The sequence below is a fragment of the Bubalus kerabau genome, chromosome 10 (genome assembly GCF_029407905.1).
Source record: "Bubalus kerabau isolate K-KA32 ecotype Philippines breed swamp buffalo chromosome 10, PCC_UOA_SB_1v2, whole genome shotgun sequence".
NCBI lineage: Eukaryota > Metazoa > Chordata > Mammalia > Artiodactyla > Bovidae > Bubalus > Bubalus kerabau.
This window is the reverse complement of record NC_073633.1, coordinates 89,475,918-89,490,355: the sequence shown is the minus strand read 5'-3', so window position 1 is coordinate 89,490,355 and position 14,438 is coordinate 89,475,918. Positions and strand designations below refer to the sequence as shown.

Below are 14,438 nucleotides of genomic sequence, written 5' to 3'. Positions count from 1 at the left end.
CACAGAGCTTATGCTGCTGCTGGCTGCAGCTCCTGGGAGGCAGAGGACAAAGATGTCCCCCAGCACCTCCTTATCCATCAGTACCTGCATGATTACTGACAAACAGTGACGTGGGGAGCAGGGTGGCACAGCCTGGAGTCTCTGCAATTCCCATGAGGCACAGCCTGGAAGAGCTGTTAAGGACAGTCAAGAACGAGTCTCCTCCAGGAGGAGAATGGGCATCAGCACTCTTCAAAAAAATCATCCACATTTAACAGGCTCACATTTTCCATATTTAGTTTTGGATATTTTAAAAGGAAAAAAATGTCACAGATACACTTAAAGGCCCCTTTTTAACTCCCCCCACATAGAATTGCTACTCTAAAACAAGTCTGAGTTCTAGGCCTTAATATTTCTACTACACAGTATTTGTCCTTAAGCAATGTAAAATAAAGAAGCATTTGATTTTAAAATACATGTAAATGGCGTCACACACAATCTTCTACAACTGTTCAATGGTACATTGTCTTCGAGACGTAATTGTGGTCGTGTTTGTAGCTCTGGTTCAACCACTTGCACCACAGAGCACTCCTTTGTATGAACAGACCACAGTTTATTTATCTGGGATCCTGCTGCTGAAGTGGGTTTTGCCCCCGCCCGCATCCTTTTTTCCTCTCTTCTTGTCCTTCTGTCTTCCCCTCCCATGTATGGGAAGCTTCTCTTATGAGTTTCTTACACCTGTGATAAGGATTCCACTTTACACTACAGTGTGCCATATACGCACAAACATTTGAAACAGGAGTTCCGTAAAACATTCACCCTAACTAAATAGGAAACCGGCATCTTCTAGTAGTTTCCCCCATTCTCCCCCTACACCGAAACTTGGCTCTATCAGACCTTAAAAACTGTGTCTATCTGAATGGGTATAAATTGTTTTTCAATTCGCATTTCTCTGGCTACATCTGATAGTCATCAGGTTTCCCTTTCTTTGAGCTGTCACTTTATGTCCTTTGCCTGCTTTTCTACTGGACCGTCTTCTGATTTGGTTCCTTTCCCTTCAGAGTTTCAATAGAAACCTGTGTTTATTCCCTACTTCCTTGCCTTTTACTCTTCAACCCACTGAAATCCAGGTCAGACCTTCATCTTTTCAGTGAGATGTTCTCCACCAAGGTCTCCAGTGAGCTCTTAATACCTAAACCCGATGAATGCCTTCCGGTCCTGCCCTGAGCCATGCAGCACAGTTTCTAATGGCACACTCCTTGGCTCCATAAGCACTCCCCTGGCGTTCCATCCTTGGACCTTCTATCGCTAAGACACCCCAGCCTAGGCTCTAAAGCCTCGTAAACTCGTGTCTCTCCTCCACTCCTGCTCATCAGTTCACTCTCTCGACACTACTCTGGGTCCTGCAGCAGCCTTCCACCCAAGGTCTCATCCTCACCAGTCAACCACCCTCACTGCCATTTGAGAAGTGAATCCATGACCACCATTCTCTAGGGGCATCCCACAGCCCTGAGGATGTGGTTTTGCAAGGTCCTACCTAGCCAAAAACATCATGGCTACCAAGCCACTTACTGCTGCCCAATGTGCCAAGCTCGCTTCTCACTCTTCCTTCTAATGGGCACTCTGTCCCCTCCTTCCCATGTGGGAGTCACCTCCAGAAAGGTCACCCAATTCCTGTACTCTACAACTGCCCCATGGCCATCACTGCAGACTTGATCACCTGTTGAGGTGCCCAGTTCCTACCTTCCACAGGGGTTGCAGATACTCAATAAATGATGGAATGAATATACACACTTCATCGAAAAATGTACATCTGTGCCAAGCAGGCAACAGTCTTGACCACCGGCATGTGTGACGTGTGGGTATCATGTTGCCTTGGGTGGTAAGCCTCATGTTAAGTATCTCTAGTACAGAGGCTGTTGAAATTATACATGAGAACCCTGATCTGGGCAGCTCAGTACTTTCTTAAATAAATTTCTTTTCCCTTTAAGTTTGTAGGGCAAGGATGGGAGAAAGTCCTTACCCATGTTATTATGGCTGAAACCCAGGTTACACTCAAACTCTGCACGGTACTTGCAAGGGCCAGTATCAAAGATTTAATCCTTTAATAGGCCACAGGTCAATGAAGAAACTAGTTAAGTGTAGAAAAAATTCAGTTGACCCTTCCGCCATTCCAGAGAAAAGAGCAGATGGCTGGTCTGAACCAGGTGTCATTTTGTAAAGGGAGAAAGTTCAAGACCTTCAGTAAAAGCAGCAGGTGTGTAAAAGCCTGATTACCTGAAATGACCACCAGAGGGCAGGCTGCTGATCAAACAGCAACAGACCCCAGTCATTAAACCCCACTACAGGCATACTTTGTTTTATAATGCTTTGCTTTACTGCTCTTTGCAGATAGTGGACTTTTTTAATATATTTTTAAAACAAATTGAAAATGTGTAACAACCTGATGTTGAGCAAGTCCACTACTATTGCTATTTTTCCAACGGCATTTGTTCATTTTGTGTTTTTCTGTCACATTTTGGTAATTCTCACAACATTTCAGAATTTTTCGTTACTATTTTACGTTATAGTAATCTGTGATCAATGATCTTTGATGTCTATTGCAAAAAGATTGACTTGTTGTCAACAAGTCAAACTCAGATGGTGATTAGCACTTTTAACAACAGTATTTCTAAGATAAGGTGTGTACGTTGTTGCTCAAATATAATGCTGCTGCACACTTACCAGGATAGTGTAAACAACTTTTATATGTACTGGGAAACCAAAAAATTCATGTGACTTGCTTTATTACGATATTCTCTTTGTTGCAGTGGTCTGGAACTGAACCTACACTCTCTCTGAGGTAGGCCTATAAATGAATTTTCATCCTCACAAAGAGAAGCATGGAAAAATGCTATATTGTCTGAAGATCAGAAATGGGAGTGAGGTTCTTGTTTTGCCTTTTTAAAGGCTTGATCTCTTCTGCCCTCTGGTTAAGATCAAGACAGTAACAGGTAGTCCTATCACTACACAAACCCCACCAAACAAAAGCCAGCTAAAACTTTCTACTTACAGAACACACACAGTTTGTCTTACATAAAATTTATAATCAGATCCTAATAAAACCCTTTGAAACAGAGTGTTGTGGAACAAATTAAAACAAAACAAAACAAAACAAAAAACACTCACTCCTTAAAAAAAAAACCCCACAAACCAAACTAACAGATTCCAATTGAGGCATCCTTTGTTGAGGACCCATGACATGGCCAAGCACTGTGCTGAGTGTACTCACAGATGTTAACCAGTTAACCTGAGGACAGCTCTAAGTTAGGTAAAACAAGGGGTCACACAGTTTCAAGAGCTCATTTGTTATGGAAGTAAACCACAAGACTTATTAGCACGCGGCTTCAACTTTGGGTCCTTCTCTCCATGAAGGACACGGTGGACAGCTGACCTCTGCACCATCAAGAGCCCCCAGGGAGCCCAGCTGCCCTGACTGGGCACTGTGTGCCCTACAATCTGGGAAGGGAAGATGGAGACTAGAATGAAGAGCGCTCTGAAGAAGGCCCAGAGCCCAGAGCCCCAGTGCACGTAGGGACACCCTTTCTGCTGTGCCCTCAGCCTCCCCGCCCTGCCTGCAAGGTTCCCCTTCCCTCTGTCTCAGGAGGACCTGGGGTCCCTTTTCACGGCTTTACTGTTCCTTTGCGCTTGGTTCCTCTGCTAAAGCACTGACTCTCGAGCCCAGGACTCTGTCTGATACGTGGTGCCATCAGCACAGTTTCAGCACTTCAACTACTTCTCTGTGCTCATGGGGATCCTGGTTTTCTAGCGGATGCGCTGTTCTTTCCTTCAGGGGAGACATGCCTGCAGAATGGCCCAGACCTCTGGACACCAAGACACCGAGACACAGTCTCACAAATCCCACAGGTGCCCAGGTCTACACCAGTGTGCAGCCTGCCCACCAAACCTCTTCACTGCCCAAAGATATAGAACGTGGGAATCCAGGTGATTCAGCGAGGCCCAGCACATGGCGTTCACCTGGTGAGGAAAGACAAGATGGAAAGACTGGTCTGACTGCCAACTTAGAATCAGACGCTTTCTTACAGAACAGACACGTGACTGCTTTCTTCAGGTCTCACTCCTTGAATAGGGGCTGGAACGAGCTTCTGAGGACAAGGAAGCTCCCTGCCCATCGTGTAGAACCTTGAGGGCAAGGGGAGGAAGCAACTCCTGGGCCGGGGTCCTTCATCATCAGCATGGCGGAGGGGGGGAGGGCCTCATAATGAGGCATCTGGTATCCCGTCCAGGGAGGGAATGGATTCTCTGCAACGGATCTCACTTAACCCAGAAACCATTTTCAACCTGTGTCTGTCTTGTGGCCCAGGTCTCAACCAAAGAGGAAATCACAGCTTCTTACAGATGCCATGACCCCAAATCAATGTAAAGGCTGCCCCCTAGTCAGCAAGCAAGCCTCTTACATTTATGTAAATTTTAGTGCTGGCTAGACTGGCTGGGAGATGGATGGAACACAGGATGACACAGTGGGAGGACCCTCTGCCCACCGTGGCACACCTCCCAGGAGCTAAAACACAATGTTTTCCCTTGTGAAAATGAGGTAACAGAGCCCTGCCTCCTTCACCAAGCTCTCCTCTCCTCTGAGTGTGGCCAACTACCGCAGTGCCCTGGATCCAAAGGCAAAGCGGCTGCCAAGGCTATCGTGCAGGGCAGCGTACCTTCCGGTTGGTGAAATAGAGGTTTTCGTGCATGTGCACCCTGAACGTGGGGGTCTTCAGGCCGTGTAGGCTGATGATGCCGTACTTGGAGCCCCCGACTTTGACATCGTTCACAGTGAAGAGCCGGTCACTGTTGGTATCCGCCTGGAGAAGGGAGGTGGACTGTGGGTGACTGCCCAGGCTGAGCCAGGTGGGCTGCCTAAGACCAACTGCCCAGTGCCCACGCTCTCTGTGCATTTGCACCAGGCGAGGGCCCCTGCCCATGGGGATGCGGCGTGACCTGACTTGCCCCTACATGGTGTAGCCATCACCGGGCAAAGCTAACAGGTATCTAGTCTCACAACTCAAGGGCAAAAACGGCAGTGAGGGGCACGGCCAGCAAGTCTGACCTCACTCAACTGGCTGTGGGAGAGTCCTAACGTCCACCCAGAGGACTGCTCAGATGAGCCTTATGGTGACACAGCACGTGGCCATCATGCAGGCCACACAGCAATGTGGGAAATGCTAGTTATAACTGGCAAGGGCTAAAAGATTCCTATTACACAGCTACTGTGATTACCACTGCAGGAGACCCCAGTTCGATTCCTGGGTCAGGAAGATCTGCTAGAGAAGGGAAAGGCTACCCCCTCCAGTATTCTCAGGCTTTCCCTGTGGCTCAGCTGGTAAAGAATCCGCCTGAAATACGGGAGATCTGGGTTTGATCCCTGAGTTGGGAAGATCCCCTGGAGAAGGGAAAGGCTACCCACTCCAGTATTGTGGCCTGGAGAATGCCATGGACTGTAGAGTCCATGGGGTGGCAAAGAGTCGGACACGAGTGAGCGGCTTTCACTTCACTATGATTACCACCAAGTAAAAAAAGGCACTGCGTGGGGAAAAAAATTGTAATAAAAAGATGGCACTGGGATGTGGGCTATTTTTAAGCTTTTCTTTTCTCGTTTAAAAAATGCGGTTAATTATTTCAAAGCAAAACCTTTATATGTGTGTTTTTAATATATATGTATAAATATACACATATACACACCCGTTTGGATGCTGGTGAAAACACACTCCCTTTGCAAGTTGACTCGGCAAGAACAGGTATGTTCCTGAAGAATCATTTCCATGGCTAGCGTCGGATTGAACACCTGATCCCTGGGTGACAAACTGGCCTTCCCACCCCTCTGGCCACACCTGCCATCCAGGCGGGGAGGGACCTGCAGGCAGCAGCACCGCAGCGTGAGGACCGAGGGCCCAGGCCGTGCTAAGCGGCAGGCGCACAGTGACCTCTACTGTCCCCGCCCGGTCTACTGGAGGGAAGGGGCTCCGGAGGGGAACCCACCACCAGAAAGGATTCTGCTCGATTCAGGTCAAACTGTACCCCAAACACAGGAGAGAATGTGAATCCTGGCCCCCAACACCCCTTCCGCAGAAGGGTTCTGCTGCCGAGGTCTCCTGGGGCCGGACCTCAATGGTCAATTCCATCGCCTCAGCCTCCCATCCTACCAGCAGACCACTGAGGTTCTCTCACTCTCCTTGACTGGCCCTCTGCCTCCAGGAAGGCCTCCTGGGGTTGCCAGTCTAGCTCAGTGGTCTGACTCCTTCCGTCTGTGGTGGACACTCTGATCCTCTGCCAGCATTTCTCTGGCCCCTGGCTTCTGGTTTGGGTCTAACCAGAAGTGGGAACTTTCTGTTCCCCAGAAATGATGCAATGGATGAGGAAACGGAGGTGTGCTGGACGAGCAGGCCCTGCTACTGAGGTCAGGGACAAAGCAAGAGACGAATACGCCATTGCTTCTGAAGGACGCTGGAACTTCAGGTTTGGCCACCAAATCCTGCCCAGCACGGAAAGGACTAGAGGCCCCTGGTCCACTGTGTACTTTCTCACCTGTGTACACAACACACCCAGTGGAAAGTTACTTAGTGATGGGTCTCCGTTGGCAGTGCAGACTGTGGCTTTAATGAATGTCAAGTGACACAGCTGTAGTGGGGGTGACAGCGGTCACAGCACAGCCTGTCCCGCCAGCTTGGCATCTGCCGCTGGTGGCTGCTTGTTAGAACCGCAATACCTGATTTCAAGGCTAGAGGCTTCTATGCAGTCAGGCTTGATGGAAACCAAAGCGAAGCCACGAATAGCCCAGGGGACGGCCACTACACCCCGGCACCCGCGGACGGCTCCCTTGCACTCACCATTATCAGGTTAAACTGGTCACTTGCCAAAGCGGAGGGATCCGAGCTCTGAATTTGGACCTTTTTCCTCTGCATACAGCTCACTCGCAGCTCGTGGGCTAAACTGCAGAGGAGAAGGAGAGCAGCATGGGAGGGTGGACGCCGCACGTAGGTATCCATGAAGAAGACGCAGGGCTTCTGCTCTGTCCCCCACCCAGAAGACCATCTTCGTGGGTCAGTTCTCTCTCTGTGTTAAATCTCAGCAGTGGAGCTGAACAAGGCTCCAAGAAAGCTCGATTTAAGAATCTTAGGAAAACGACAGCAAAGAAATGCCCAGCTCAACTCATGGTGTCAAAGAAGGGCACACTAGAAAGATTGGTTTTGGATCATCTAATGTAACTCTTTCTCTTGGGATGAAGAGCATGTGACTGAACGGAACAACCTGCGGCAGGGCACACAGTTCACGTGCAGCCGCCCATCTGATTGGCTCCTTTCCTCTTCACCAAGGACTGAGCATGTCTTCGGGTGAAGAACTAGACCTTTAACTCTTTTCCACCTGCCCTGGCTGATACTGCCTGTAGGGCCGGCCTTCCGGGGAGGGGCCTCCCCAAGGGAGCCACCCCCACTCATGTTGTTTCTTCCCGGCCCAGCTGTAGCAGGAAGCAGAACGCAGGGGCTAGGAGCTCAGGCTTGGGGGTCAGATGGATGGTCGGTCCCCTTTCTACTTTTACCCTGAACAAATCATTCCACTCTGAGTCTCAGTCTCTTCATTTGGAAGCTGGGGGAAGGGTCAACCTACCTCACAGGTCTGTAGTTAGAACTGTAGACATCACAAGTGTTTGAAATTTAGTACATACCCATTTAACGTGCCATTTTTGCTGACAACTCGTTAGAAGGAGAAAAGGAGGCAGAAGTCTGATGGAATGAAGTTAAAGGACCTTTTACTTAACTAGAAACAAACTACAGGTAACGAAGAGGAAACACCTTGAGAAATTCCTGCCCAGTTTCTCTGCCTAGATGCATTCCCCACTCTCCCTGGCTCTAGAGGGAAGGTGATGCTCCCAGCGCTGACTTCAGCAGCAGAAGGCAGGCTGTGGGCTGGAGCGCCTCCACTGTGAAGGTTCCTCAAAGAGCAGCTATGCACGCTATGCCGACTTAATTCTTGGACCATGGAAATAAAAAAATACGAAAAGAACACTGATGAAGAAAACATAACCATGAGGCATTATCTTACCGGCAGTAACTGGTGGCGTTGAGAAAACCCAGCTTGCTTTTCTGGAGTAAGGAAGATGCATTGAATCCCAACCTGGCTATTTTCTAAATTAAAGAGAGAAAGATGCGATGAAGTTTTCTGTTATTGTATAATGGATTCTGTTTTCAGGATGTGATGAAGAAACAGGTACTAAGTTGACAGAAATTACACGCATGAAAATCTGATCCTCTCCTTTGCTAGTCTCCTCTCCTTGGAAAGAGGAAAAGCCTATCACAAGACAGTACGTGAGAGCTGCAAAGTCTGCTCGGCACCCCTTTCTCCAAGGCCCCTGTCAATTTAAACCTGAGATGAGGCCACTGAGCTAGCGAGTGCAGGAACGGCCCTGGCCACTCAGGTCTGCACCGTGCTTTCCGCTGGAGCTACAGTGGCTGTGGGGCCTGGATTTCTATTCCACTGCTCCTGTGATCACTGAGACATCCTGGCCTCTCATTCCCAGAAGGGGTCCTGGAAACCCTCCTATCCAAACCACATGTTCTGGTTTTCCACTGAAAATATACAGTCACAGAGGCTGTATCAGGTTGCTAACCAAGAACCTCCGGGGGAGGAACAGAGTGTCAGGATTACTGATGAAACCCAGCGAATGAGAAAAGGTGGTGGTGGGAGGAGAATCTTGCCTGTTCCTATTCTCTTCATCAGGTCCCCTTCAGGGAAGTGTGCTACGCCGAGTCTTATGGGGGTTGTTTCACTGATGCCTCCTTGCGGCAGTGGGTGGACACTGGCAGGAGTGGCGGGGATGGGGCAGCCCCTGGGGTGCGGCACCTACCTTTCCCTGCTGCTTCTCTTCCTCTAGCAGCTTCAGCCTCTTGCGCTCCATTTCCTTCTGCCGGATACCCTCCTTTGTGAGTGGGTTGCAGTTGTTATGGCCAGGCAGCAAGCGGAAGTAGCGCTTCTTTTCAGGATCAAAGTAATAACCTGGTAGATCTTACATCAAAAGAGCTCTTACATCAAAAGAAATAAAATTCAACTTAAAACTCCATGAATTTAGCCACCCAACGAAGAGCCCAGGGGCCTGTCCACCACCCCTCCCGTTGCCGGTCCTTCCGAGGGACAGCAGGCGGACGAGCACTGCCAGTCTCCACCCTGGGCCCGAGTTCAGCCCTGCGGGGAGCCGTTTGCCTCAGGATCTCGGTTCTTAACACACTCGGCTCCTCCCTTGAGTGTTTCAACTTGCTCCCAGGATTTCCTCTGAGTAAGGAATGGGCTAATGACACACCTAGAGTGTACCACACACGAGTGAAGACACACGGGGCTGAGGAGAAGGACAGCCAGAACAGACAGAACCAGATGACGAGGGATGACTAGGTTTCACCTTTCCCCGCAGGCAGGCCCCAGAGGAGCCCTGTCCGGCAGGCGGCCTTACCTGGCACAGAAGAGCTGCCAGCTGAGCTGGAGGTCGAGGGGGCCTCACCATGGCCATCGCTGGAACCCTGCGGGCTCTGCTGCGCCCCTGCGTCCTTCCTGCAAGAGTAACTTGCGGCCAGTGAGTCCCAGTCATTCTCTGACCGTGGGGTCCTGCAGTTCCACAGCCTTCACATTCCCAACCCTCGATTACTTGGGAGGCACTGACCCTTCTCTTCCTTGGAAGCAGTTTACCTACTGCCAATATTCCAAAGTCAGGGCAAGGTTTGGCTTCTCACCCTTTACAGGATGCAGGTCACAGTACTGCCCCTTTTGTATCTCCTCCTTTGAGCATTTTCTGAGGTCTTTTGGAATTTTCCAGATGAAAATGAGAACAGAACTCTTGGCCAATAAGAATTTTACCAGCTGGGCTCATCTGTCAGCTCAAGAGTAGCTACAAGGCCAGGTGAATTCGAGTCTTTACTGGATTCAGCCGTACAAAGAATTTATATTTTACTTGGCTACCCAAGCCTACAGTTGGAGAAACTGGGGTTCGGGCACAGAGGTGATTTCCTCAACAACACTGGGACAGACCCATGGTTTAAAGACTCATTCTGCAAAGCTACAAGCAGCTCCTGTGGCAATTATAGGCTGAAGGATATAATGATAGAACAAAAGACCTAATTTTAGAATTCTGATAAAGTCCAAAATTATGAACTTTCCCTGCCCCCTATAACACTGAAAGGAATACAAACTGCAAAAAAAGCATAAAAAAAAAAAATCAAATAACTTTCTTTTTGCCTATAAATACAATACAGTTTCAGAGAATATTATTTATTCTCCCTTTTTATGGCCCAGAGCTTCCCGAGGCAGTTCATCTGTTATCAGCAGCAAGACAGAGAGGGATTAAGTGTCATGACAGATGTCTACATTTCTAGTCCAAGGACTGCGGTTCCCTTCTTTCCACGTGGAGTGCAGAGGACTGCCATCCTGCGTGTTTCCACACGACTCTGCCAGGCTGAGTCAAGGTACTCTTCTTACACAGACCACATTCTAGTGCATGTTGTGCTCTTGGGGGAAGGCCTGGGGCCCATGGTTCTCCTTATACAACGTATCAGCACTGGGTACTATCCTGATCTTTCTACAGCACGGGTCAAGTTTGGGATTTCAGCTCAGAGTCCCTATTAGCTTGAACCAGGTGAGGCCTGCCCATACAGGAGGCCTGCTCAGAGCCAGGGATCCTCATGGGGCTTTACATACACTACTGTGACCCTCGCAAGAGAAGCACTGTATAAGAAGAGTGACTCAGGGTGACCAAGTAGCTTGCTCGATTTCACACAGGAAAAACGCAGTGTCAAACCCAGATATCCTAACACCCTTGTTCCTTCCACAAAAATCTGATGCCTTATTAAAATTTAAATTTTAGGGTTTTTTTTTTACTCTTTATCTATTCTAGAGAAGCATACTGGCATTCGACAGCTTCTGATTCTATAATTAGAAATTTGTCCATTTTAAAAGGAGATCTGGAGAGTGGAAGAGTTCTGAAATTGGCAGATAGGTCTCCTTTGGCGAGGAATGGGCTGTAGAGACCTCCTAGGGCCAGAAGTCAGGTCAGCAGCCCTGAACTGTGAGGAGGTATCCTCTCCTGGGGTGGGGTGTGGTGAATCATGTCCTGAAACTAGACTGTTTGTACTTCATTCATGCAGAAAAACAAGTGTGGAAAATGTTTATTATAGGGATTCCACCTAAGTATATGCTGTTTTATTTTCTAAGCTGGGTGGTAGGTACATGATATTCACTGTATTATTCTTTATACCTTTCTGTATTCATTAAATATTAGCTATTATATATTACATAGCCTTCCTTGGGATTTAGGCTGAATTAATGAAATTAGGTTTCTAAGAAAGCTATTTTCAAGGCTGAAAAAGGGAGAGAGAGAAAAAAGGTCCAAAAAATGGAGAAACAGCTCCTCAGTAATACCAGACAGTGTTTAAGCCTGTGGCTAGGGCCCTGGCCACAGGTCATGGTCACACGGAAGAGAAAGATGAGTGTGGCCATCTCCTCACTACTCAAAGTGTGGCAGATGGGCTGGTCCACGGCAGAGCCACCCCCGTGGGAGCGTGTGAGATGTGTAGACTGGTCACCCCCCCCCCCCAGATGCTGCATTTGGCCGAGACCCTTAGGGAGTTACGTGTGTGTGAGTGTGCTGGCCGTGCTAGGAAGACACCGGGCAACAGCACTTGCCTCTCGTTAGAGCCATGTTGTCTGAACCAAGCGTTGTGTCGGTGGCCCCTTCTCCTGTGCCTTCTACTCTTCCAGCTGCTTTGATGCATTTCAGCTCCTAAAAGACAGAAAGAAGAAACAAAAAGAAATTACATGCAAACGCACGTGCGCACATCGTTCTCTTCTGTTTGCTTTTGACAGTTCAGTTCCTTCACGTACAGAACTGGGAAAGCCGCCACCAAGCCTTACCTAGAGAAGGCCTGCCACGAGGTGGACGCACGGATAAAACCCAGCGCCTGTAGCCACTGTCTGTCTGCAGCCTCTTACCTCATGACAGACACTTGGCCTGCCAACCCGTCAGCCTCCACTCCCCGGGTCACTGTGTGACGTGTGGACAGACTCTCACAATTACTTTTCAACTGAGGTCTGAGCCTGCCTTGAGAACCTTCTTCAGCTAGTCTTTTCCCTACGAGATTAACACCAGAGCTATATAATAACTATTCTTTCAATCCACACACATCCCTGATTCATACAGAACAGTTAATAGTGAACACTTTCTCTTCCTCAGTATCGAGCAGGAAAAACTGTGAACAAATTAAACAGGGCCAGTGCCTGTGATGTCTTTATGTGCTTTAGAGACTGTTTTAGCTTCCTGAAGTACATTAACTAAAGGCAAGGGTGTGCGTGTGCATTTGTTGAAATGATGACACTCATGTTGCCATAACTATTTCAAGTGGCTTTTTCAAATCTTACCTTGTATAGCCTGAATTTATCACTTAGTTGTCAAAATGTCATAAGTTTTAACATTGGGAATCACACTAGGAATTCTTAAGAGACTGAACAGTAGTATGGAGGCCAGTTGCTGCAAGATTCATGCTTTCCCAACACCTGGTTGGGATTCCTTCCACACTCACTGGAGATACCGTGACATCCGACTGAATGTACTTTATAAATGCAATTAAATGCCATGACAAAAATTGGAAAAATATTTCTAGGGCTGAAATACAACCAAAGAACAGATTAGAAAACCTACCTGCCTTTGTACAGGAGACAGGAATCAAGACCATCCCCAAGAAAAAAAATGCAAAAAAGCAAAATGGCTGTCTGAGGAGGCCTTACAAATAGCTGTGAAAAGAAGAGAAGTGAAAAGCAAAGGAGAAAAGGAAAGATATACCCATTTGAATGCATAGTTCCAAAGAATAGCAAGGAGAGATACGAAAGCCTTCCTCAGTGATCAATGCAAAGAAATAGAGGAAAACAATAGAATGGGAAAGACTAGAGATCTCTTCAAGAAAATTAGAGATACCAAGGGAACATGTCATGCAAAGATGGGCTCAATAAAGGACAGAAATGGTATGGACCTAACAGAAGCAGAAGATATTAAGAAGAGGTGGCAAGAATACACAGAAGAACTGTACAAAAAAGATCTTCATGACCCAGATAATCGTGTGATCACTCACACTCACCTAGAGCCAGACATCCTGGAACGTGAAGTCAAATGGGCCTTAGAAAGCATCACTACGAACAAAGCTAGTGGAGGTAATGGAATTCCAGTTGAGCTATTTCAAATCCTAAAAGATGATGCTGTGAAAGTGCTACACTCAATATGTCAGTAAATTTGGAAAACTCAGCAGTGGCCACAGGACTGGAAAAGGTCAGTTTTCATTCCAATCCCAAAGAAAGGCAATGCCAAAAAATGTTCAAACTACTGCACAATTGCACTCATCTCACACGCTAGTAAAGTAATGCTCAAAATTCTCCAAGCCAGGCTTCAGCAATATGTGAACCGTGAACTTCCAGATGTTCAAGCTGGTTTTAGAAAAGGCAGAGGAACCAGAGATCAAATTGCCAACATCCACTGGATCATGGAAAAAGCAAGAGAGTTCCAGAAAAACATCTATTTCTGCTTTATTGACTATGCCAAAGCCTTTGACCATGTGGATCACAATAAACTGTGGAAAATTCTGAAAGAGATGGGAATATCAGACCACCTGACCTGCCTCTTGAAAAACCTATATGCAGTTCAGGAAGCAACAGTTAGAACTGGACATGGAACAACAGACTGGTTCCAAATAGGAAAAGGAGTATGTCAAGGCTATATATTGTCACCCTGTTTATTTAACTTATATGCAGAGTACATCATGAGAAACGCTGGGCTGGAAGAAGCACAAGCTGGAATGAAGATTGCTGGGAGAAACATCAATAACCTCAGATATGCAGATGATACCACCCTTATGGCAGAAAGTGAAGAACTAAAGAGCCTCTTGATGAAAGTGAAAGAGGAGAGTGAAAAAGCTGGCTTAAAGCTAAGATCATGGCATCTGGTCCCATCACTTCATGGCAAATAGATGGGAAACAGTGGAAACAGTGGCTGACTTTATTTCTGGGGGCTCCAAAATCACTGCAGATGATGATTGCAGCCATGAAATTAAAAGACGCTTACTCCTTGGAAGCAAAGTTATGACCAACCTAGACAGCATATTTAAAAGCAGGGACATTACTTTGTCAACAAAGGTCCATCTAGTCAAGGCCATGGTTTTTCTAGTAGTCATGTATGGATGTGAGATTTGGACTATAAAGAAAGCTGAGCGCTGAAGAATTGATGGTGTTGAACTGTGTGGTGTTGGAGAAGACTCTTGAGAGTCCCTTGGACTGCAAGGAGATTCAACCAGTCCATCCTAAAGGAGATCAGTCCTGGGTGTTCATTGGAAAGACTGATGTTGAAGCTGAAACTCCAGTACTTTGGCCACCTGATGTGAAGAACTAAC

At 47.5% G+C, this 14,438-nt stretch overlaps 1 protein-coding gene across 6 annotated transcripts in view; it reads right to left on the bottom strand.

The window, feature by feature from the left end:
- Positions 1 to 14,438, bottom strand: part of DCAF4 (DDB1 and CUL4 associated factor 4) — a 34,302-nt gene that overhangs the window by 4,627 nt on the left and 15,237 nt on the right. For 2 of the 6 annotated variants that reach the window (XM_055538563.1, XM_055538564.1), the window contains exons 2-9: positions 11,688 to 11,788; positions 9,470 to 9,563; positions 8,873 to 9,030; positions 8,071 to 8,153; positions 6,858 to 6,960; positions 4,692 to 4,835; positions 3,947 to 3,996; positions 85 to 164 (exon numbers count right to left, since the gene is read on the bottom strand). In XM_055538563.1, coding sequence (XP_055394538.1) covers positions 85 to 164; positions 3,947 to 3,996; positions 4,692 to 4,835; positions 6,858 to 6,960; positions 8,071 to 8,153; positions 8,873 to 9,030; positions 9,470 to 9,563; positions 11,688 to 11,780 — 805 coding nt within the window. In that variant the 5' untranslated portion in view covers positions 11,781 to 11,788. Of the gene's footprint in view, positions 1 to 84; positions 165 to 3,946; positions 3,997 to 4,691; positions 4,836 to 6,857; positions 6,961 to 8,070; positions 8,154 to 8,872; positions 9,048 to 9,469; positions 11,789 to 14,438 lie in introns of those variants that run through there. The other 4 variants (XM_055538568.1, XM_055538567.1, XM_055538566.1 and 1 more) reach the window with 4 other exon arrangements.